Source organism: Oncorhynchus clarkii, chromosome 4 (genome assembly GCF_045791955.1).
Source record: "Oncorhynchus clarkii lewisi isolate Uvic-CL-2024 chromosome 4, UVic_Ocla_1.0, whole genome shotgun sequence".
Lineage (NCBI taxonomy): Eukaryota > Metazoa > Chordata > Actinopteri > Salmoniformes > Salmonidae > Oncorhynchus > Oncorhynchus clarkii.
The window spans coordinates 70,193,422-70,218,821 of NC_092150.1; the positions used below are offsets into that span (position 1 = coordinate 70,193,422).

Genomic DNA, 25,400 nt, shown 5'->3' on the forward strand with positions numbered 1-25,400 from the left:
GTAATCCAGGTTCCTTTAAAACAGGAGAGTCTATAGAAATTCAGAATAAGAGAAGAACCGACAGACTGACTGATTAACTGTCTGAGGATCTTCTACCACACAAACCATACAGGTAGATATAAGGATTTCTTCTGGTTTGTTATTTTAACTGGGTATTTCTCTCTAGATGCCAGTATTTGTGAGGTAGACTTGTAATGGTATGAAAGAACGAGCCATAGTTTATTTGCCAGAGCCTGTCACTGTAAGAAGAGGGAGTGTTTTTGAATTGATTGTGCTATTATCAACTCTAGTATTTGCAATAGCGAAACGTTAGTGTGTTAAAGTGTTCATTTTACGTCAGAGGAATGACAGTTTATATTGTAGTATCTGACAAGTGTATAATTACTAATAAATACTGTGTATAGTTGAACCAGCAATTTTGGGGTTTGGGTCCTGGATGCTGATTGAATGAAAGAGCATTTAAGCCATGTGTATATATCAGACAATATATCACGGGTATGAAGGAAAGCAACTTGTTTACTGTTCTATTGCCGTTGGTAACCAGTGTATAATAGCAATAAGGCACCTCAGGGGTTTGTGGTATATGGCCAATATATCAAGGCTAAGTGTAATGATGTGCGCTGAGAATCAGGACGCAAGTTCAGGGAGTGTTTTAATAAAATAAACAATCAACACACTGACATGAAAACAGAGTCAATAACACCTGAGGAAAGAACCAAGGGGAGGGACAGATATAGGGAAGATAATCAAGGAGGTGATGGAGTCCAGATGAGTTGTCATGAGGCGCAGGTGAGCAAGACGATGGTGACAGGTGTGCGGGATAATCAGCAGCCTGATGACGTAGAGGCCGGCGAGGGAGTATACATGACACTATGGGCTGTAACTAGTCGCTTTTGATAGCAAATGTATAGAATTGCAGAACATTTGCTATATAACTGCAACATTTTCTCTCACCCTCATGGGTGAACAAAAGCATGAGATGTGCACCATGGCAAAATGTTGAAATACAGTAATACACTTATTATTTATTTTTTCTCCCCCCAAAATATAAATAGGGCCCCATATGCGGTTGTCCAGCCCTGCCCCCTTCGGTTCTTATTTCTTAAATAGCCTGCAGTAAGGCCACTTATTTAAAGCTCTCGTTAATAAGTAACCATAGAACTCAAGGTACATTTTCATTCTCACTTCCACCTCTGCAGCTCTAGTGGTCTACTGGGAGGAGGCTGCATTGAGGTTGCAGCTCAGCACCTGTCACAAACTCTATTCTTACACTCAGTAGACAAAGAGTAGCCTACATCACGGTTTGAAATACAAAAGTTAAGTCATGTTGTCTCCTGTCCACCTCCAGGATGTGTCGTCTGGCCCTCCTGTGTCTTCTCTCAGCCCTGTCAGTTAGCTGGGCTAAGCCCCGCCTCCCTCTACTGTCTCCTGAGATGGTTCAGTACATCAATAACGCAGACACCACATGGACGGTAAGTCCTACCAGGTATTCCTGTTATAGCAGATTAGATCATTTTATAATTATAGATAGATAATAATCTAACTCATTCAAATATAATAAATAAACCCAGTCTATGCAAATGTTATCTTTGAAATCTTTCCACCGATCTTCATCTCTCCATATTCTCTCACTCCTCTATCTCACTCTTGACTCTTTCCTTTCTCTTGACGCTTTCCTTTTTTTACGTCTCCCCAGGCTGGCCAGAACTTCCACAATGTTGACATCAGTTATGTGAAGAGTTTGTGTGGAACCCTGCTGAAGGGACCCAGGCTGCCAGAGCTGTGAGTGTGTGTGTTTGTCTGTATGGATTGACCAAAATGGACCCAATTCATACTGCTCTCATATTAATGCCACCCTACACATGCAGGCCAACATAAGTTATCAAAGCCCAAGCTTGTTCCTCTTCTCCCTCCACAGGGTGCAGTCTGATGAGGACATGAGTCTGCCAGACAGCTTTGACGCACGGCTGCAGTGGCCCAACTGTCCCACCATCAAAGAGATCAGAGACCAGGGATCTTGTGGCTCCTGCTGGGTAAGACGGTGGATGGATGGAGAGAGGAATGGAGGAAAATATTAGGGAAAAATAGGAGTAAGGAGGAGATAGTAGCATTTAAAAGGGGCCTAATCACTGTGTTAATGCGATAGGAGAATAACTCATCTGAAATCTTAGTAGCTATGACTGAGTAGCTGTGCCTCCTAAACCTTCTCTCCCATGCATTTCCAACCCACAGGCCTTTGGGGCAGCTGAGGCCATCTCCGACAGGTATTGTATCCATAGCAATGGCAAGGTCTCCGTGGAGATCTCAGCTGAGGACCTGTTGTCATGCTGTGATGCCTGTGGCATGGGGTGAGTGCGTGTTTGGCTTTAAGTATAGCAGGTTTAGCTTATTCCCATTATATACTGAGTGTACAAAACATTAAGGAAACCTTCCTAATATTTAGTTGCAGCCTCTCCTTTTGCCCTCGGCCTCAATTCGTTAGGGCATGGACTCTACAAGGTGTCACAAGCATTCCACAGGGATGCTGGCCCATGTTGACGGCAATGCTTCCCAAAGTTGTGTCAAGTTGGCCAGATGGCCATCAGTAAGGGATCATAACTTTCACCTGTTCAGTCTGTCATGGAAAGAGTAGGTGTTCTTAATGTTTGTACACACAGTGTATATTACAGCCAATAGCAGTGTATGTGATAGCTCATGACACCATGACATTGTAAGCAAGCTCACATGGCATGACTGAGGGGTGTGTGTGTAGGTGTATGGGGGGCTTCCCATCAGCTGCCTGGGACTACTGGGCTGAGTCTGGGCTGGTTACAGGGGGGCTCTACGGATCCAATATAGGTGAGTTATGGATGGCTCTGGCACTGGCATTGTGAAACCTACAATATGGATGTAATATAAATGTCAGCAGTGGACTATATTGTTGGCTTTCTAGAGGATAAAATGACATCCTTAGTGACTGTGTGTCTCATACAGGCTGTAGACCTTACAGCATCGCTCCGTGTGAGCATCATGTGAACGGAACACGCCCCCCCTGCTCAGGTGAGGGTGACACGCCTAAGTGTGTGACCGAGTGCAACGCTGGATACACCCCCTCCTACAAGAAGGACAAACGCTTCGGTAAGAGACCTCACTGTGTACTAATGTTGAATATAACCTCAGACTTAAACAATGTTGTACGAGTGTATCTAAATGACTTCCAAGCTAAATCAGGTGTCACATTATCACATTTTAAAGTATTTCGTCTTAAATATACTTCAATATCAAAAGAAAATGTAATTGCCACAAGTATATTTAAGTATCAAAAATAAAAGTGTAAATGTTCCTTATATTAAGCAAATCAGATGGCAGAATTTTTTAAATCTTAAAAAAAAAAAAAACTGATAGCCTGGGGCACAGTTCAACACTCAGATATTATTTACAAATGAAGCATTTGTGTTTAGTGAGTCTGCCAGATCAGAGGCATGACCAAGGATGTTATCTTAATAAGTGTGTGAATTGGACCATTTTCATGTCCTGATAAGCATTCAAAATGTAACAAGTACTTTTCGGTGTCAGGGAAAATGTAGAGTAAAACGTACATTATTTTCTTTAGGAATGTAGTAAAGTAAAAGTTGCCAAAAATATAAATAGTAATGCACATATACCCGCAAAAAACTACTTCAGTAGTACTTTGAAGTATTTTTTACTTAAGTACTTTACACCACTTCTCAACTGTATACCTCAGTGTGTTGACCACTGTCGCCCCCTGTAGGAAAGCAGACGTACAGCGTTCCCCCGAAGGAACAGCAGATCATGACTGAGCTCTATAAGAATGGCCCAGTGGAGGCAGCCTTCTCTGTCTATGAGGACTTCCTCCTTTACAAGACCGGTGAGACTTGTATTTATTTTTTCCTCTCTCACATACATATCCACACAGAGGCGCAAGCACAGACAAACACACACCCACAGGCGCACACACACTCCATAGACAATGCATGCACTCACAGTTCTGACAGGTTGTAGACTCCCAAGGGGTCACTTTCTCTGTTCTATGTTGCCAGGTGTGTACCAGCATGTGACTGGACAGATGCTGGGGGGTCATGCCATCAAGATCCTGGGCTGGGGAAAGGAGAATAACACCCCCTACTGGCTGGTTGCCAACTCCTGGAACACAGACTGGGGTGACAATGGTGAGGGTGGCTAAAAGCAGACACCATTGCATACCACTGTCACTGTGACTCGATACTCTTATTTTGCTTTGTATAGATGGACACTTCAATATCTTCATGTGTAATACTGTTGATGTGACATGCAGTATAATGGTGTGATACGATACCTTCGGCCTAATGCATGACTCATCTGTATTGGTTCTCTTTGAAGGGTTCTTCAAGATCCTGCGGGGAAAGGATGAGTGTGGCATTGAATCCGAGATAGTGGCGGGGATACCCCGGCTTTAGATAAATATTTCAAGGCTGTGTTCAGAGGGTGCTCTCGATGGCCTATCCACCACCCTGCCTCCTAATTCAAAGCGAGGGTGTCCTGCATAATCCTCAGTATGGATGTCTGGGTTTCATAACTGATCCGTTTTAAATTGTAGATTCATTCTATGCTCTTAGGGTTGGTTTCCCAGACTCAGTTTAAGCCTAGTCCTGGACTAAAGGCTAGTTCAATGGAGATTCTATTTTTACCATGCTTTTTACTAGGCTTAATCTGGGTATGTGAAACTGGCCTTTTATGATGGTAATATTTAAAAGCTACTCATAAACTGCTTATGTTGTTGAATTCTGCTTTAGTCGTTATTTTCTCTACTTTCTCTATATTGACTGGTGCAATATTCAACTTGGGTATTTCTTCATTGATAAGCATTCACAAAAAGTGTAGAATACACAACAATTTAATATGTTGTTCATGTTGTTAACACAGGAAATACAAATTAGTTCCTCAAATCCTATCCCCATTCAAATGCCAGGGTCAGAGGTTCCATGCCTGTTCTATTCATTCTATTGCTACGATCACTTGCACATAAAAGGCAGACGGATCAACAAAAATGAATGAAAATACACATTTCCAAGATTACGATGTCTGGAGTGTGAATATAGCATATGTGTATTGGGCCATATACAGTGGGGCAAAACAAGTATTTAGTCAGCCACCAATTGTGCAAGTTCTCCCACATAAAAAGATGAGGCCTGTAATTTATCATAGGTACACTTCAACTATGACTGACAAAATGAGATTTTTTTTTTCTCCAGAAAATCACATTGTAGGATTTTTTATTTATTTATTTGCAAATTGTGGTGGAAAATAAGTATTTGGTCAATAACAAAAGTTTCTCAATACTTTTATATACCCTTTGTTGGCAAGGACAGAGGTCAAACGTTTTCTGTAAGCCTGCACAAGGTTTTCACACACTGTTGCTGGTATTTTGGCTCATTCCTCCATGCAGATCTCCTCTAGAGCAGTGATGTTTTGGGGCTGTTGCTGGGCAACACAGACTTTCAACTCCCTCCAAAGATTTTCTATGGGGTTGAGATCTGGAGACTGGCTAGACCACTCCAGGACCTTGAAATGCTTCTTACAAAGCCACTCCTTCGTTGCCCGGGCGGTGTGTTTGGGATCATTGTCATGCTGAAAGACCCAGCCACGTTTCATCTTCAATGCCCTTGCTGATGGTAGGCTCTGTTACTTTGGTCCCAGCTCTCTGCAGGTCATTCACTAGGTCCCCCCGTGTGGTTCAGGGATTTTTGCTCACCGTTCTTGTGATAATTTTGACCCCACGGGGTGAGATCTTGCGTGGAGCCCCAGATCGAGGGAGATTATCAGTGGTCTTGTATGTCTTCCATTTCCTAATAATTGCTTCCACAGTTGATTTCTTCAAACCAAGCTGCTTACCTATTGCAGATTCAGTCTTCCCAGCTTGGTGCAGGTCTACAATTTTGTTTCTGCTGTCCTTTGACAGCTCTTTGGTCTTGGCCATAGTGGAGTTTGGAGTGTGACTGTTTGAGGTTGTGGACAGAGGTGCCTTTTATACTGATAACAAGTTCAAACAGGTGCCATTAATACAGGTAACGAGTGGAGGACAGAGGAGCCTGTTAAATAAGAAGTTACAGGTCTGTGAGAGCCAGAAATCTTGCTTGTTTGTAGGTGACCAAATACTTATTTTCCACCATAATTTGCAAATAAATAAATTAAAAATCCTACAATGTGATTTTTCTGGATTTTTTTCCTAATTTTGTCTGTCATAGTTGAAGTGTATCTATGATGAAAATTACAGGCCTCTCATCTTTTTAAGTGGGAGAACTTGCACAATTGGTGGCTGACTAAATACTTTTTTGCCCCACTGTATGTATGCATGCATGTATGTATGTATACCTTGTGTCCCTCGGGGGCGTGCCCATTGATGACAGCCAGTGCGTCTGGGAGGGTCAGGCCAGTCGTCTCACCGTCCCCCAGAGCCAACACATCACACAGGGTCAGAGCTGTGGGCTTCTCCCCTTTCTCTGACCGGATGTCATAGCATTTGAGCTGCATGAAGGGGAGCAGGAAGGGTCAAATCAGATGTACAGTAGATCACAACATCTACAATATAAATGGATTGGTCTTGTATAAAAGGTAGATTTTCCTTATCAATAAAAGCTTGAAATGGTTTGTAGGCTACTCAAGCTGTCATTAGGTGGAAAATAGGTCGTCATAACATGATAACAAAAACAGATGAAGAAATGGGACTTGGATGACAGATATAGTAATAGGCCTACCCTCTTGGTAAAGACCTCGGCAGAAATGCCAATATTGGGCAGCAGAACAACTCGCCCATACATCACAGATCTGATAGAGCTAATAAAGCTGGATTTTTCTGACCCAGCAGCAGAACCCTGACCCGCTTCAGAGACTGGCAGGCTGGTTTGAAGGAGACCAGATTCTCCTTCAGAGCATCCCTGTCCCTAGTGATATGAGTTTAAGAGAAGTGATAAATATCATGAAATATTGTTTAGTCATCTGATGTGTTTTCCTTTGTTAAAACAAGAAGGCTACAACCAATGTCTTGATTTTGGTGGGGTAAATATTTGGTCATTGAAAATGTGACCTTGCTAATAAGTTGACTGTATAAATGACCATATCAACCTTGTTCTCTAAAATATTAGAAATAATGATATGCATAGCCTACTTCTCAGTCCACGCCAGGATCCTCCAAGGGCCGGTAAGCAGCACACTCCCAGCATCTTAGGACAGTGAACAGTAGGCAAGATCAGCGACATCTTAGTCCACGTATGGTACAGTAGTTACTGGCTATAATTAAGCCATCGGTTACCTTCAGAATTCCCTTTATAAACTCATTAAATTAAAAACAGTAAAGTAGGGGGATTGAAGTAGTGTTGGCTGAGAACAAAATAACAGTGATCACCGACGTACCTAGCCCTTGATCATGACTTAGTTCCTAGCCCTTGATCATGACTTGGTTCCATTACATTACACATATGGGTAATTGGAGGATGGCACCTTCAGTAGGGGGTGGTTTTTAAGATCCCCGACGCTCAATCTGAACACGGAACTCAAACCGGCTGCGCGCGTGCGCCATCGTGCATTTATTTATTCTGTCCCCCTTCACCAACCGCGATCACGACACGCAGGTTAAAATATCAAAACAAACTCTGAACCAATTACATTCATTTGGGCACAGGTCGAAAATCATTAAATATGTATGGCAATTTAGCTAGTTAGCTTGCACTTGTTAGCTAATTTGTCCTATTTAGCTAGCTTATTGTTGCCTGCTAATTTGTCCTGGGATATAAAAAAAAAAAAAAAAAAAAAAAAAGGCTTTTTCATCGTTTAATTTGTATTCTGGCTTCACAAATGTTGCCTTTATGGCTCAAAGTAGACTGGAGCGCAAGGTAGTTGAGGAAAATGTCTGTCCCAAAGCACTAGCTATGAAACTTCTTCTTTGATGAGGTTTAACGGCAGTTGGCATCCAATAAATGTTGCATTACCGCCACCTACTAGACTGGAGAATACTTATACTTTGCATTAAAAAAATATTTTTAAAAAATACAACAAATACACCACACTCACAAAAAAAATAAAAAAAATAAATACCATACTCCATTATTTAAATATATTTAGTCGTACTTCAGGCCAACAGCCTGAAAGGATGGGGTACAACCACTTAACACACTTTGTAACTCTTCTGATGTAGTCTCACACACACAAATACCTTTCTGCAGCTGCCCCCACAACCTGTATTTTCTGCAACTTAAGATTCGTCCCTACAGTACCGTTGATAAGAATTGCTATAAATTCAATCTTGCTTAAACATATATCACTTGTTGCCCTATCCCTCTGTACTGGTACAGATCTTCTATTCACACCACTCCTCTCGGGATCCCTCCCCTTGACCCATCTTACTCTATTTTCTTCCCTCCCTCAGCATATGACCACTTCTGCACTACTCTAACTCTGAAAACCTCAACCTGCCTTTCTTGCACGGGACATTTAGGATCCCCAGCCCCATGGGCACCCCTACAATTAACAAATACCACTACTTTCCCCGATGCTACACATTCCTTTGTCTCATGCCCTTCTGCACATTTCTCACACCTAGGAACCTCCCTCCTACACACTGGTGCCACACGCCCATAAGCTTGACACATGTAACAACTTAATGTATTTGGTATAAAAGCTCGTACAGGATAACTTATATATCCTAACATCAATTTGTCGGGCAAAGACTCAACATCAAAACTCATAAGAACAGACAATGACTCTTCTGTTTCTCCACTCACGCCGCTCTGTCTCGTCGCACCAAACGACAAGCATCAAACACAGAGAATCTTCCGCTTCAGTTGGTCAACTTTCACATTTACCTTTACCCCAGTAATCACTCCTTTCAATGGTGCCCTTCACATCTCTTGCCCCCATTTGTTTGACACGGAGCGCCTGCTCCCTCTGACCAGCAGAAACACAAACAATTATCACAAGACCACTTCTGGTTCCCCTCACTGATTCCACAGCACCCAACTCTGTTTTAACCCATCCTGAAACATCAAATGGATCAGCCAAAATGCAAGGGCCCACTTTTTCCCAAAACTTCACTCCTACTGGCACAGATTCATCTTTATCCTGACCCTCGGTGCAAGCCTTGGGCTCCGAGAACTTCACCACACCTACACTTCCAATACTTTTCCCTCATTCACTTCCATTTTTCTTCCTGTCTTCAACTCACTCTGCTTACATTTTCCACCATTTTTCTTTAACAAACCATCTCCCTTTTTCCCTCCATTTTTAACAGACTCAAGATCAACCTGTTCCTCCCTCTCTCTCTTAGACCTCCTCTGCCTCTCTTTTCCCCTCCATTTCTCCTCCATTTTCCAGGTATAAGTCTCCTTATGATAATACTTTACTTCTCCTGACATACATCTTGTTCTTGCCTTGTCAAGGGACGCCATTTAACTGGCTGTCACAATATCCGTACAATCAGCACAAACCCCTCGGGATGTAGCGCTCATCAGTGCATCCCACTTGTTCACCTGGGAAACTAAAATTATTTATTTCACTGATTATAAGGGTGGACTTAAATTGGTCAGGGCCAAAGGTTAGTATCACCAGTGAGATTTGGTCTATTAGCCTATAACCTGCTTTAGAGAAAAGGAATCATCAAATATTGTAAGAGCTTTCATTGTCTGCTTAGATGCCCCATTTATTTATCCTACAGTTCTAACTTGGTGTACAGGGAGAGCACTATAAGATTGGCCCATGTTCTGAATTCTGTCGCTGTACATTTCAAAAGTGCTAAACAAATGGTTATATTGTCCGTCCTAGGTCACTCATTGTCTTAATCTATATTACGGATTGCCTCTTATCCACTTGTCGTTCCCTTATGTCGTAGTTAGTACATCTCAATTGTCAGTAGAAACCACATTTGTTTAATCAAGTCAGCCATATCAGCTATGTTTTGTTAAAAAGCAGTAAATGAGACTGAATTAACTTTTTCGCTGCCAGACAAGGCTCCGCTGATAGCCAGGTGTAGCAGTGGTAATAAGTTAGGGCCCACAAAAAGCTGTCCTAACAGTTTGTGGGCACCGTTTGTCACCTTTATAGTGCAAGGAATGTATTGTTTAGTGTTGTGTTGTGGCTTTGCTGGCATGTAATTCCACTTGTTAATTTTTTGCCCCACCAAGATTTACATGCTAAAATCACCACTGTCAAGGGCTAATAGTACACGCCACTGTGGTCCATCATTGGAAACCTAAATGTCAAAGTGGCCACTTATTGAAGGGTCATACTGTTAAATGGTATTGCTCCATTTATAGTAGCACCAACTGTGTTACTACGCAGCCTACAAGGAAGCATTGTAAGTCCTGTATAAAAAACTTGTCAACCCACTTGCTCTTACTGATCTGTGTTCTCTTTTGAAGGTTTCTTCAAGATCCTGCAGGGAAAGGACGAGTGTGGCATCGAATCAGAGATAGTGGCTGGGATCCCACGACTTAAGAGGAGTCCAGGCTTATCCCCAGGACTGGGGTCGACTCAGAACTGTGGTCCATTTAAAATAAAATTGTCTTCAGTTTATGAAGTGGAAATAATAAAACATTCCGTATTTTTTACTCTTGTGTGTAAAACCTAGGAATATCTTTGGAACAAGTAGACATTTTATTGAAATACATATTTGTTTTTACATGTTCATATTTCCAATGATCAGAAGCACGTTGATGGCTAGCTGTTAAGTACAAAACAATAGTTTGTTCTACATTTTTATATTGCAATGACTATTATGTTGACTGTACTCCAATGGCAAGTTGTTTAAAATAACCTAAGAGGCCTTAGGTTTCAGCAAAAACTGAGTTAATGACATTTGAAACAGAGCAGAAAAAAATAACAATGGTGAAAGACAGTATCTTGAAAAATAACCAACCTATGAACTCCATTTAAATCCATGAGCTCACAGTACCATTTAAAGACATATATAGACATTACAAACATATTCTAATGACCGATGTTGGGGAAGTAAAGCGTTACTTATTCAGAAAATATTTCCCCACCGTTTCCATGATCTGATCTGGACTTGTTTCGTCATTTGGTCCTCCGGCGAGCAGAGAAAGCTATTTGGAGAATTGTCACGACAGCTGTCAATAAAAATTGATAGAGGGCGCACCTCTGATATTTGCCATTGATCGCTTCTGTGATAGCAAATCCAGTAGAGGGCTTCACCGTCTCGTGGCAAGTGTGCGCTCTATGCAATGGTCGCACTGGCGGAATATTGCGAATGAAAAGGAAATACAGAAGTTTTGCTTATATAATAGGCTCGGTTGTGCAACAACATCCATTTCATTGGATGACATAAATAGTCAATTCCTATTTTTCTACCTTTATTTTTTCATTAGTTTAACTTTCCCAATGCGAGGGAATTTATCTGACAACAGACTCTCTTCAAATGATTTCCCTGTTCCAAATTATCCATCTTCATGAAATTATTCAGCAAATAGCATGGTCTACTCGTAGTTTTGTATGTATGCCTATTGCCTATGCATATAGACTATAAATTACCATTGCGCATTGTTTAGACAGACTTTAAATTTTATGATCAGTGCGCTGGAATATGGCTGCAGTTTGTGGATTATCAATGTGTACAATTTGTTTTATATCAAGCCAAAGGAGGACACATGGAATGATTGATTTAGATGGTTGAATTTACAGAAAAGTAGGGCGATATTTTCTTGATTTTAAAATGGATGAAAACAACAATGCTTAGCCTACATCTCACCAGTGGAGGCTGCGGAGGGGAGGACTCTTCATTATAATGGCTGGAACTGAACGATATGGCATCAAATGCATGGAACCATGTGTTTGATGTATTTGATACCATTCCACTGATTCCGCTCCAGCCATTACCACAAGCCCATCCTCCCCAATTAAGGTGCCAACAACCTCCTGTGCATCTCACAGTGCATAAAAAGGTTGTCTTGTGTGAGAGGCTACGTATACTTTGGTATAAATCTTCAATGCAAACATAAATACATCAGTGAATAGATCAGACTACACCACTTAGGAAATAGTTGTGACCAAGATATTCCTGATTGGGTTGAAGGAGAAAAAAAAAAGAATTAGATGAACCTATCTTTTGTAGAGTGTGCGTGGCTTACCTCCCTCTGAGGCTCAGAAAGTTAAACAAACTAAGATTTTGAGATTTATTTTCATGAAAGCAACACAAAGTAATATAACAAGTAATGCGTTACTTTCATGTAATATTACTTTTTCAAGTAACTACTCCCAACACTGCTAATGACACATGCATTGCAGCACAACACCCTTCTACCCAGTTACTTATCAAACATTAAACCGTCACTGGACTGGCATCTGCAGGGGTTGAAGGGCAGTAATCCTCAAATGTGTCGTCCACAGCTTGGAGAATGTGATGAACTGCACTCAGCAGCAGGATGTCAGTGTTGCAGCTCACAGACAACTCACTGGAGTAGTTCTTAACTGGAAGCACATAGGACACTGGCAAACCCACCACCTCTGCTGCCTTCTGCATCTGTGGCACAGCAAAACATAAGATTGAAGATGGATTGCAGATATAATGGTTTTACAACACATTATGCTACACCTAATCTTCAACTTTTGAAGTAGGCCTACCTTCTCCTGTAGGATCCGGCTGGAGTAGACAAACTTCACATCCTCTTGGACGGCATGACACACCTGGTCCACATGGGTCAACAGAACCACCTGGGGGATGTCTGGAGAGGACGGTGTCATATAGATGTAGGATCTTAATTGTATCACTCTTTTGCTGTTGAGAATGTTCCTGCACAGCAGGAAATGCAAACTTGTAGTGTATTTGAGTTTTAAAAAGTCTTCGGAAGTTTGTAATTTCCACGTTGACATTTCAGACTGATTTTCCTTATGTAAATTGTATCAACCTCTGTAAAAATGTGAATTAATTATAATCCACATAATAATTCACATTTCCTGCTGTAGCAAACTGGCTCAAATGAAGATCCTACATCTGGATACAGTAGTCAATGTGTGTGTGTTTCTGAAATCTCACCTAGGTCTGAGATTTCAGCTTGAAGTGTCCTCAGTGTCTCTGTAAGGTCCTCACTGGTGGTCATGACTTGGCAGGCATTCAAAACGAACACCGCACAATGGATTTGGTCATTTATCGATGGAACAGGTCTGTAACCTGAAGTCTCAGCTTTGATGGGCGCTTCACTTTGAAACTATTGTGTTGGACAACGTCATTGTGTTGCCATAAAAAGCAAACATAACAAATTAATTAATATTGTTGCGATCCAGTAATGAGCCATGTTATAATTCCCACAAAGTGGGTTAACCCTATTGACACAATGCAACCCAGTGGCCTGGGTTCACGGCCCTGTCCCTATGTTAGCTATAATGTGTGTATGTTGGTTACAAAGTGAATAATATGCATAACATGTTAATAATATAACATCTTCAGTAAAATATTACATGGAGGTTCCTTTGATCTTTATCCCAAGCAAGGCTAGGAATCATCATGAAGACATTGCTACTCCCAGAAAGAAAACAAATGCTACCTACCTTGTGTCCCTCGGGGGCGTGCCCGTTGATGACAGCCAGTGCGTCTGGGAGGGTCAGGCCAGTCGTCTCACCGTCCCCCAGAGCCAACACATCACACAGGGTCAGAGCTGTGGGCTTCCCTCCTCTCTCTGACCGGATGTCATATGACTTCAGCTGGGTAGATAGAGAGAGGCCAACAATGTTGTCAGTCTTTTGTAAGAGACAAACTCAGACAACTTTCTATCTCTGTCAAGGCATTATCAATCTTATATGCTAAAAACAGACACTATACCTTCTTGTTGAAACCCTTTGTTGCAGTGCCAATAAAAGGCAGGAGAAGGACTCTTCCGAACATCACAGATCTGACAGAGTTGATGAAGCTGGATTTTCCTGACCCAGGAGGACCCATCAGCAGAACCCTGACTTGGTTCAGAGACTGGCAGGCCGGTTTGAAGGAGACCAGATTCTTCCTCAGTGACCCCCTCTCTCTGGTAAAATGGGACATCATAGAAAGAGTCGTAATATTACATCAGACAGCCTGCAGACGGCTTTTAGACCACCAATACTAAGCCACAGACTAGCCTCTACTGGTGTAGAACAGATTACTTTGTTATTGATAGATTCAGGAAATTAATTTCCAATGTGACCTACTTCTCAGTCCACGACAGCTCCCTCCAAGGGTTCAGCAGCATGTCTCCAACACCTTGAACATAAAAATAACAAACAATTACAGTAGGCCTAGACTACATTTTCAGAGAGTACATTTAATTCATCACATTGTATTGGGGCAGAATTACTTTGAATGCGATGCAACTCCACAACCATGAAGGGCACCTCAAACTCGTCACTCCAATCCGTGGGTGTGTAGGTATCATCGAACCCCACATCAACACAGAGTGTTTTGTCCTTATTGCTGTAAATGTTTAGGCAACCCCCAAAGCCTATTTTTTCTTTATTAAAAATGATTGAATTATGGTGCTTCACGACAGGAAAGACGTTTGCTTTTTGATGGTCTATTTCGAAGACAAATGCCCCTCTGTCCTCTTGGCAATAAAAACCAGGTCGTTTACTCATATATCCCCCCTTCATCGTGCCGGATTCCAAATAAACGATTACGACGAATCTTCCCTCTTGATCGAATTTAGAAATCAAATCGCTCATCTTAAATCCACGGTGGGGCACCTTGTAGAGCAGGTGAAGTCGGACAGGTTTGGGAAAAAACTGTAACAACTGTTTCTCGCTTCCCAAATCCAGTGCAGATACGGCTGCATGGGCCATGGAGAAATCAAGCGGAGATAACTAGCCTGCTACGAAATCAACGAGCTATATGCAAATCAAATATGTGTGCCTATTTCCAAAAGTAGTCTGTTTGGTAAAAATGTCCGCACCGCAATCAATAATGGTCTCACTGTGGAATGGCCATATCCACATATGCCTAAATAACTGACTATCCGAGGTGAGATATTCCACAAAAACGAAACTTACTGTAGCCCAACCCACATTTACTGTGCACAAAATAACTGCGCCCAAAGGACCGGACATGAAGGCATTGGGAGGGTGAGCAATTCGTAAACAACTATTCTATTTTCCTGGTAGCCTAGGGTGGGTTGGCTAATATTTTGTGATTGGTGACAGGTTTCATTTCTCGGAAACACTCTAGGCCTACTATTGATTTGGTGCGGGTTCGTAGGCTATCCATTAAACCGGCTCAGAGATAAGACTTGGAATTATTTTATTTGCATAGCTGTAGTAGATTTCATCGTGACATCACGTTTTTTAATGGCTTCAGTAGTAGCTGCATTGAGTTTGGAGCAAGAGACGCATTTGTTGAAGCTCCTTCCCGAACCTGCCCAACTTCACCTGCTCTACAAGGGAAGCCGCCATGGGTTCAACATGCATACGTTGAGATCTAAATTTGACAAAGAAGGAAGATTCGTTGTAATAGTGTATTTCAATTCTGGGGATGTAAAGGGGGGTTACCTGAGTAAATCGTCTAATGAGAGTGAGGACCAAGACGCATTTGCCTTCGAAATAAACCATCAAGAAGTAACACACTTCCCTGTTCTGGATGACTCTAAGTCTAAGGCGACGCATTTTTCAACCGCTATGTCAAATGGTTGCGTGACGTTTGGGGATTGTCTAAAGTTGTACACCGAGAATAGATCCATTTGCGTGGAATCGTGGGATATTATGTATCACCAGGGTTGTTGGCGGGAGCCGGAGTACCTGGATGTTGAGCTGTATCGAGTTGGAAGTAAATATAACTATATTCGTCACCCAAATTCATTTTTAATTTCTGTCATTATTGTACTGTTATTTGTAGTGATTATGCTCTTATTCATTTTATATTCAAGGTGCACGGAGGGAGCTGCCATGGACTGTGGAGTAGGTCACATTGTGAATTAATTTACGGAGTCCAACATTCATTAACTTTAAGCAGTCTGCTTCTGCTATGACAACTAGAAACACTATTTGAAGCCTGATGCAGACCTGGGTGCGAATACTATAAGGTTTTTCAATGACTTTCACATAGACTACATTTCAAAGTAAGTTTTAGGATATATTTTCTTAGAAAATACAAGCTGTTGAATATTTGGAAATGTATTTGAAAATACTCATACATTGACAAGTGTATTTTCAAAGACATTTGTATTTGAACCCAGGTCTGTTTGGTGCTAGGGGTATTTTAAATATATTTGGAAACAAGTAGCCTATTTGAAAATAGTTTCAAATAGTCATCATAGGAAACATTATTTGCAAATACATAGAAAATAAGTAGTTAAAATACAAATACTTAAGCATGTCTTTGAACTTGGGCTGTCAAACAAGAACATTGTTTTATTGAGTTATTTGCAGGATTTGCTTTGATTTAATTGCGATTAATGGTAAATTCCGTATTTGCTCAAATAGAGCTGTTATTTACAATTTTCCATGCAAAAAAAACATTTCAAGTATATTGACGTCTGATGTTGTCTAAAGTAACTACCAAATTAGGTACATTTAAAAGCACATTTTCTTTAACCTCAGTGTCAACTAGTTTTTACATGGCATTGTACATTTTAGCTGTATAGATCTATTTTGGATGTTTAGAGTATTTCCAACGCTTTCAGACAATGCGATTAATCACAATAAAAAAATGAGTGCACTAAATGTCAAAATGTTAACTTGAGTTATCTGATTAACTCTGACAGCACTTATTTCAACCCAGGTCTGATCTGAAGTAATATTATGACTATTTCTGTGCAATTCCATTTAACCAGAGGGAGGGGGTCACTGAGGAAGAATCTGGTCTCCTTCAAACCGGCCTGCCGGTCTTTAAACCGGGTCAGAGTTCTGCTGATGGGTCCTCCTGGGTCAGGAAAATCCAGCTTCATCAACTCTGTCAGATCTGTGATGTTCGGAAGAGTCCTTCTCCTGCCTTTTATTGGCACTGCAACAAAGGGCTTCATCAAGAAGGTATAAAGTAAATAATCTGTAACAAGGAGTATTTTGCATGATACAAACAGTGCCTAGTGAAGGTCTACACACCCATTGCACAGTCTTCACATTTTGCTGCCTTAAAATGTAATCTAAAAAGGGATCCACTTATTTATTTTCCTTTCGATCTACACAACCTAATCTACATTATTTTATACACAACAAAAATATAAACGCAACATGTAAAAAGATCCCAGAAATTTTCTGTATGTAGAAAAAGCTGATTTCTCATAAATTTTGTGCACAAATTTGTTTACATCCCTGTTAGTGAGCATTTCTCCTTTGACAAGAAAATCCATCAACCAGAAATATGTGGCATATTAAGAAGCTGATTAAACAGAATGATAATTACACAGGTGCAACTTGTGCTTGGGACAATTAAAGGCCACTCTAAAATGTGCAGTTTTGTCACACAACACAATGCCACAGATGTCTCATGTTTTGAGAGAGCGTGCAATTGGAATGCTGACTGCATGAATGTCCACCAGAGCTGTTGGCAGAGAATTAAATGTTAATTTAAGTCGCCTCCATCGTCATTTTAGAGAATTTGGCAGTATGTCCAACTAGCCTCACAACTGCAGACCACGTGTAGCCACGCCAACAGGAAATGTGAATTATGTGGATTATAATTTATAGACGTTTTTTGTAGGGGTAGATACATTTAGTTAAATCGTTGAAATTGTTGCACGTTGAGTATATATTTTTGTTCAGTATAATTGCTTTTGTCGTGACTTGACTTTAAAATTCATCTGAAGACTGTCATTTATCTAATTAACTAAGTATGTTTAATTGTTACCTGATTAACTTAATCATGTAACAATTAACTCATTAGGATTTGGGGCACCACAAGAGCAGTTTTTTAAAGAGTTACCATCTCCCGAATGAAACTCTAAAAGGTATTTACCTATCACATCATATAAACAGTCAACTTATTAATCATAACCTCGTATCATATCATCATTCTGAACAGTCGTAACCTTACTTATGATTCAGTACCACACAAATTGGTTTAATTATTTATTTACTAGCTAATTAAGTGGGAACACAGGATAAACATACACACTCTGCACCTGTTATTGACTGGAGACGTAATACGCTGAAAACAGGCCCCTAGTGGAATGACAACAATGTTGATGCTTGTTAAAGAAGAGATGGAGAGAAAGGGACAGAGACACTTAACATTGGTACATTCAGAAAGTACTCTCACCTACAGTAACCATATACTTTGACCACAAACCGCCACCCGCTTTGAGTAAGAAATTATGAATGTATTTACGTGAAATGCCTGGGTTCGCCGGGGGTCTCTTGGTGAACAGGGCAGCCTTGGAAAGGGGTTTGGGCCTTTTCGCGGCACGCTTGTAAGGCTTTGATAGTCCGAAATGGTTCCAACAAGTCTTCTATTGTTGTCCTTCTTTGTCATTGTCCAGTATCCGGTGACTTGTCGTGAAGTCCTGAACAGAACTACAGAGTTGACTTTCGTTCCATTCACTCTTGAAGAGGCTTCTTTGAAGATAGGCTAGCCAGCCGTATCGATGGTTTGAGCTGAGTAATAGGATAGTCCTACTTCAATTCACTTTGGAAGAGGACAGCTTCACGTTTTTCTGTTCTGATGTGTTTTTTCTTAACCCATCATTTATATAGTTTGCTCAAAAGGGGCGGTTCTGGCAGGCTGGCACGCTCCCTGACCTCTCTCCGGGCGGTAACTACTCAGTATGTAAATATTATGGAAAACAATTATCTTATAGCTTGTCAAAATACATCCCTCTCTTAACAAAAACACTTTCATAATTTGTCATATTACATGCACAACGCATAGTATGGAAACTTTGTATATGTAGTGGGTATACATTCCAAGTTACAGTATTTCCTTTATAACATGTTTAAAACCTCTTAGAGCTCCCCCCTACTTTGTGCAATTTCTGCCTGAAGACATACCCAAATCTAACAGCCTGTAGCTCAGGCACAGAACCAAGGATATGCATATTCTTGGTACCATTTGAAAGAAAACACTCTGAAGTTTGTGTAAATGTGAATTGAATGTAGGAGAATATAACACAATAGATCTGGTTTAGATAAAACAATGAAAAAACCATATGTTTTTTATTTTCATTTTTGTATCATCATCTTTAAAATGAACAAGATAAAACAAACATTCAGATAGGATGATGGGGACAATTTCAGTGGAAAATATAAGAGGGCAACAGTACTTGTGCAAAGTTTCAGAATGATAACTTCCAAAATGAGTGTGCTACATGAAATTTATCAAGAAGTCACCCAGGTGTCCCACACAAGTAGCCCACATGTACCCAAGTGGCCAAATTGGTGAAGGTATACATTTTGAAACAAATAACTATATACAAAATACCAAAATGGTAATCTAACACACTTTCAATATTTGGAAGACCCTCAGTCCTCTATCAAATCAATTTATATAGCCCCAGCCTAAAACCCCAAACAGCAAGCAATGCAGGTGTAGAAGCACGATGGCTAGGAAAAACTCCCTAGAAAGGCAAAAACCTAGGAAGAAACCTAGAGAGGAACCAGGCTATGAAGGGTGGTCATTCCTCTTCTGGCTGTGCCGGGTGGAGATCACAGTGGTTGTAGAGGGTGCAACAGGACAGCACCTCAAGAGTAAAAATGAACAGTTTAGGGTTCCATAGCCACAGGCAGAACAGTTGAAACTGGAACAGCAGCAAGGCCGGGTGGACTGGAGACAGCAAGGAGTCATCATGGCAGGTAGTCCTGAGGCATGGTCCAAGGGCTCAGGTCCTCTGAGAGAAAGAAGGAGAGAAAGAGAGAGCAGACTTAAATTCACACAAGACACCGGATAAGACAGGAAAAGTACTCCAGATATAACATACTGATCCTAGCCCCCACCCACTTTGCGATATAACCCCACCAACTTTGCCAAAACTCTAGACAATATTCTGCTGCTGATGCCAGATGCCATAGCAGTCTCTTTCTGATGTAAAGCAGAGGGTCACTGAGCATGTGGTGCATGTGATGGGAGACTTAATCTTGCAAACAACACAGCAACGCCTCCATGCTGTGCCCTTTTGGCCCAAAACATATTTGAACTTTTTTTGGGCCTGCCATAATAAAGGGGTTTACATTTCAGCATTTCAGTTTTCATGAATTAGTAAACATTTCTAAAAACATAATTCCACTTTTACATTATGGGGGATTGGGTGTGTAAATGCAGGCTGTAACACAAAATGTGGGAAAAAGTCAAGGTGTGTGAATACTTTCTGAAGGCACTGTATGCTGCCCTAAGAGTTGTGCAAAGTTGGTGGAATGTATTATTCGAGATGATTCACAGCTGTAATGGCTGCCAAATGTGGTCCACCAAGTATTAACTCTCGGGTATGAAGACAAAATCAAGACAAATTCATTGATTTATTTTGAATACATTTTTAAAATGTCTTTTTCTTTCACTTTGAATATATGGAATAGGTTGTTTACATCTGTAGGGAAAAATAATCTAATTTAATCCCTTTTAATATGACATTTTAAGGCAGAAAAATGGGAAGACTGCAAGTGGTGTAGACTCACTAGCATCTTTAAGATACTGTAGATAGTGCCTTGACTGAGATAGAGAAACCCAATGAGTATAATTTGTAGCAGACAGAGACATGCTTGATGTTTGGGAACATCTGGTCTTCCATATCAATGTGTTCATGTGTGTGAGGACTCGCCCTGTGGTTGGGAGGGATGAGGAAATGTGTGTTAGGTATGTCTGTCTCTTTAGCAGTCGTCTGAGTTTGTCTAAAAAAACGTGCTCTCAAAACACTGTCCGCTCTCCTTATCTATCCAGCTGAAGTCGTATGACATCCGGTCAGAGAGAGGGGGGAAGCCCACAGCTCTGACCCTTTGTGATGTGTTGGCTCTGGGGGACGGCGAGAGGACTGGCCTGACTCTCACAGACGCACTGGCTGTTATCAAGGGATATGCCCCCGAGGGACATGATGTATAGTATTACCTATCTAAATGTAACAATACAATCAAGATTTTAAAAACCCTTAGTCTTACTGAGGATAAATATCAGAAGAGATGGGCCTATATTGCTTGCTATGGTTTGTCCACATTTGACACATGTAAACTTGGAAGGCCTACTTTTTAAATGTTTTATTGTTGATGCTGTTATAACCAACTTTGATAAATATACTAAATGTACAGTATCTGTTTTCTTTGCTTCTCATCAATAAAATGATTCTCCCACACAATAGTTTCAAAGTGAAGCGCCCATCAAAGCTGAGACTTCAGGTTACAGACCTGTTCCATCGATAAATGACCAAATCCATTGTGCGGTGTTCGTTCTGAATGCCTGCCAAATCATGTCCACCAGTGATGACCTTACAGAGACACTGAGGACACTTCAAGCTGAGATCGCAGATCTGGGTGAGCTCATCCCAAAACTTCAGAGGGCAAGTTTGATATCAGTTGATGTTATGTTTAACTGCAGATCATAGCTATAACTGATTTCTCACTCTCTCCCTCACACACATGACACCGTCCTCTCCAGACATCCCCCAGGTGGTTCTGTTGACCCATGTGGACCAGGTGTGTCATGCCATCCAAGAGGATGTGAAGTTTGTCTACTCCAGCCGCATCTTACAGGAGAAGGTAGGTTAAGTAATTCAAACGTTTTAATCAATTTAGATTCACTCAATAATATGATGGAACAGTATTTTTTAAAGTTTTATTTGCAATCTATCATATGTTTTGCTGTGCCACAGATGCAGAAGGCAGCAGAGGTGGTGGGTTTGCCAGTGTCCTATGTGCTTCCAGTGAAGAACTATTCCAGTGAACTGTCTTTGAGCTGCAACACTGACATCCTGCTGCTGAGTGCAGTTCATCACATTCTCCAAGCTGTGGACGACACATATGAGGAAAACCACCCTCCCACCACTGCAGATGCATCTGCAGAACCTCCATCTGCAGAATTTCACAACAAGCCCAGTAACCTTTTAATATTTGACTAGTAACCATTGGTGAGAAATCATGTGCAGTTGTTTATTGTGATTGGATAATGTTTTCTTTGTTTTCTTTTGGGTGTAATTTTTTTCTCTCCAGATGTTGGAACCTACTTATGTTTATTAGGTTTAAAAATAACAAGTTAATTCAAGTGAGACAAAGTATGTTGTTGTACAATAAACCAATGAGAAGATGACAATGTCTGTTAGATTTTATGTTGGCCTATTGTATACTTTGAAACAGTGACGTGGATGCCAGTGGTTCCCTACAAAATGTACAAATAACATACACTATTTTTTTCCTTCAATTTGCAAGAGTCTGCATCTATCTCACTGGAGAAAGCATCCGAGCGAGCTAAACAGCGCCCCTCTGTCTCTGTAGCCCATCTAGCTGATGCTGTCTGGTCAAAAAGATTGATATTGTTGCCACCAGTAGCATTGAATGCAAGGGAATCTAGTGAGAATTTGGCCTCCCTTGATATTTTTTGTTGTTGACAATAACAGCCAAGTGTTGAGCTAAACTGAGTGAGCTCAACTGTGAATGGTTCTGGCACACCAAAGAAAAGTGTCAAGGGAAGCCAGTTTGGATTTGGCTTCACACCCATCACATCAAGCCAAATGTCATTGACAGAATTTAATTGTTGCAACTTGTGTTGTCCTCAGGTCAGATAAAATTGGCCCTTTCCTAAATTAGCCATGGACAGAGATAAGAATTTGGACTTGTGGTTTTACTTAATTCTAAGTACTGGCCAATGATTATAACAGCGATTCTGATCCAAACATAAATTCATACATTGTGCCTCTGGCCTGAGAGGATAGAAGTTCAATATGTAGGTAGATTTAGTTGGCTAAAGTTATGAAAAGGATTAGGGTGAGTATATTTTTTTGTGTTTTTTTGCTAAGTACATTTTACAAAAGCTGGGGGGGTGTATGTGTGGACCGTGATAATTCCTTATTGATGTGGATAGCGAGGAACTTGAAGCTCTCGGGCTGCTTTGGAGCGCAGAGGGGCCTGAGCCCCTGATTCTGCCAGGATACAGATGGATGATGTAGATAGCCCACATAGGGGATTCACACTGGGTGTTTCAATAGAGCTTCAGTTGAGTAACATTACTCAAAATGTCAGTTGTAATTACACCTGCATGAAAAATCATCATATTTGTTTTCTTAGTGCTGCCTGAGTTAGAATATCCCACGATAAGCTGCCGACCATACTATTTACCAAGAGAGATTTCATCTATATTTTTCGTAGCTGTCTATTTACCGCTACAAACCGATGCTGGCAGTGACTGCACTCGAACTGTGTTGGGCCATAAGCAAACAAGAAAATGCACATCCATAGTCAGCGCTCCTAGTGGTCAGTGATTTTAATGCAGGGAAACTGAACTCCTTACCTCATTTTTACCAGCATGTCACCTGTGGATCTAGAGGCGAAGAAAAACTCAAAATCACCCTTATTACAGACACAGAAATACAAAGCCATATATTTGCCAAATCTGACCATAACTCTATCCTCCTGACTCCTGCTAACAAGCAAAAACTGAAACAGGAAGTACCAGTGACTCTCTCCCTACATTTAAAGTGCATGCCGCCACCTACAGTGATGGAATGTACGATCAATCACGATCTTCTCAATTCTGTACTACCATGAAAATAAAATTCTAAACCAAATTAATTGCTAATTTCACCCAGAAGCACCAGCCCCGACAGACAGTAGGTCTACTTACTACAGGTTACATCCATGTAAGATCCATCAGTCCACATTGTATTTCTAACAATCTGTTTTACGGCATCTGCATATGATACATCATGACTGATCCTATATCGCTGAACCTCTAGCCTCTCTCTGTACCTGGCATCCACCAAATGCTGCAGTGTTCTCCCCCACAATTCAGCATTTAACCTTCACATTGCTTCCACATTCACTGTAATCATGCGCTCCTTCACACATCTTTTCTTTCCTTTACACTGAGCAGCTAGCTACATGTCCCATTATTTGGCATTTAAAACACTGCAGTGCATATGGGGCTAATTACATAACATTGCAACTAAGGAATCCTATCTGACTTTCTCAGACCTCAGCATCACTAATAAGCTTTCACTTCTTTGACCCTCTTTCCTACTGATCAATCTTTTGGCCTCAATCACTCTGCCTCCCTTCACATTTTCTTCAGTATCATCTGTGGACATAGATATTGAGAGCCCAGTGATGACTCTACTCAATCTAGCATATGCACCAGGGACGTGGCTTTTAATCACCTTCCCATTTTCCATTTTCAGATTCTTCTCTTGCTGAGCCTGGCTACCACACAATATTAACACTCTACCATTTCCAATGAACCAAGCTAATTTCACTTCACCCACTTTTCTCTACGACATTAGTTAGTCAGATAAGGTGTAAGTGAGGCCCTGTTGTCTCATCAAACACTATCACCACTTTCCACCAACACATCATTACTCTTGCTTCCTACCTTGACCCTTATGCTTTCTTTACTAGATGCGCCAATGCTTTCTGTATCATGAGCTCTCTTCTTCCTGTTTTTCAACTACCGACCATTCACGTCCTTGAACCTCATCCTACCGCTCCATACCATCAACACTGACACACATATTGTTCTCAATCCAGCACAGCTGTTGCTTCACCAACTTTTCCTCCATTCCGTCCTCACTACTCGCTGCCATTTCCAATTTCTCGTCCCAATCGCCTCCTCTCTTCAATTATCTTGGACCTTTTTCAAAAGGAGGCGAGAGAGGACGGAGGAGAGAAAGCGCAGAAGTTGAGTAGTCTAATTGAGAATAAGGTCTGTCTCTCAATCCCCATCCCACCCCAGCCCAACAGTTGGAGATATTGCATTATCTAGCTAACTGCTGAGCTGCAACATAATTCCAAAGAAGAAGAACGGATGAGTCGACAAGGGCAGAGAAATACAATAACGGTGCCGATCCGGAACTGAGTTGTTGCTTTTTATTCGATTGATTCAATTTAAATGAAAACGATTTCGTTGCAGAATTACCAAGTTTGACACGAATAGAGGAGAAGATAACACCCGAAAGGCGCATCTTTAGATGTTTCTTGTCAAGGCAGGTTTACGGACAGCTGTATTACTTGGAGGTTGCCCTAGTGACATTAGCTAGCTAGGCTATGTAACTGTTTCTGTGACGCCGACTGACTTATATGTTATTGTTAACGTTTAATGTTTTTTTTTGTGTATTCGTCCACGATTTGCGTTTACTGGGAGTAGTGAGCGAGTTTCTCTGGATGTAGGCTATACCAACGAGGTTTTCTCCCAGGATCATCTTGCCAAAGCAGGCCAGAGTTGCTACTTTGTTTCAACACTTTTTTTTGCAGTCAGTAGGCTATCAGTGTTTGAGAATATCCACCTAACTTCCCCACTTTTGATTGACGCTTGAAACATTGTTGACCTTCTGTCGCAAGCTGCT

At 41.1% G+C, this 25,400-nt stretch overlaps 3 protein-coding genes across 3 annotated transcripts in view; 2 read left to right on the forward strand and 1 right to left on the reverse strand.

Moving 5' to 3' along the window:
* Positions 1–1,260: 1,260 nt before the first annotated feature.
* The window catches only part of LOC139408042 (uncharacterized), a 44,259-nt gene continuing 20,119 nt past the window's right edge, over positions 1,261–25,400 (forward strand). Inside the window, 11 exon segments of the mRNA XM_071151870.1 lie at positions 1,261–1,472; positions 1,697–1,782; positions 1,919–2,033; positions 2,233–2,348; positions 2,753–2,838; positions 2,974–3,117; positions 3,752–3,868; positions 4,041–4,169; positions 4,360–4,429; positions 6,387–6,451; positions 10,389–10,511. Of these exon segments, the coding sequence (XP_071007971.1) occupies positions 1,350–1,472; positions 1,697–1,782; positions 1,919–2,033; positions 2,233–2,348; positions 2,753–2,838; positions 2,974–3,117; positions 3,752–3,868; positions 4,041–4,169; positions 4,360–4,429; positions 6,387–6,451; positions 10,389–10,511 (1,174 nt within the window). The 5' untranslated portion in view covers positions 1,261–1,349.
* LOC139407211 (interferon-induced protein 44-like) lies at positions 10,605–15,083 on the reverse strand. The gene is made up of 7 exons (XM_071150776.1): positions 14,307–15,083; positions 14,161–14,212; positions 13,802–13,997; positions 13,531–13,683; positions 13,019–13,190; positions 12,607–12,707; positions 10,605–12,505 (listed from the first exon to the last, which is right to left on the reverse strand). The coding sequence occupies exons 1-7, from the start codon at positions 14,785–14,787 to the stop codon at positions 12,305–12,307; spliced, it is 1,356 nt and encodes a 451-aa protein (XP_071006877.1). The 5' UTR covers positions 14,788–15,083; the 3' UTR covers positions 10,605–12,304.
* Positions 14,996–22,156, forward strand: LOC139407210 (interferon-induced protein 44-like). Its single transcript, XM_071150775.1, has 7 exons — positions 14,996–15,763; positions 15,864–15,894; positions 16,770–16,965; positions 20,801–20,953; positions 21,213–21,384; positions 21,509–21,609; positions 21,723–22,156. The coding sequence occupies exons 1-7, from the start codon at positions 15,289–15,291 to the stop codon at positions 21,966–21,968; spliced, it is 1,374 nt and encodes a 457-aa protein (XP_071006876.1). The 5' UTR covers positions 14,996–15,288; the 3' UTR covers positions 21,969–22,156.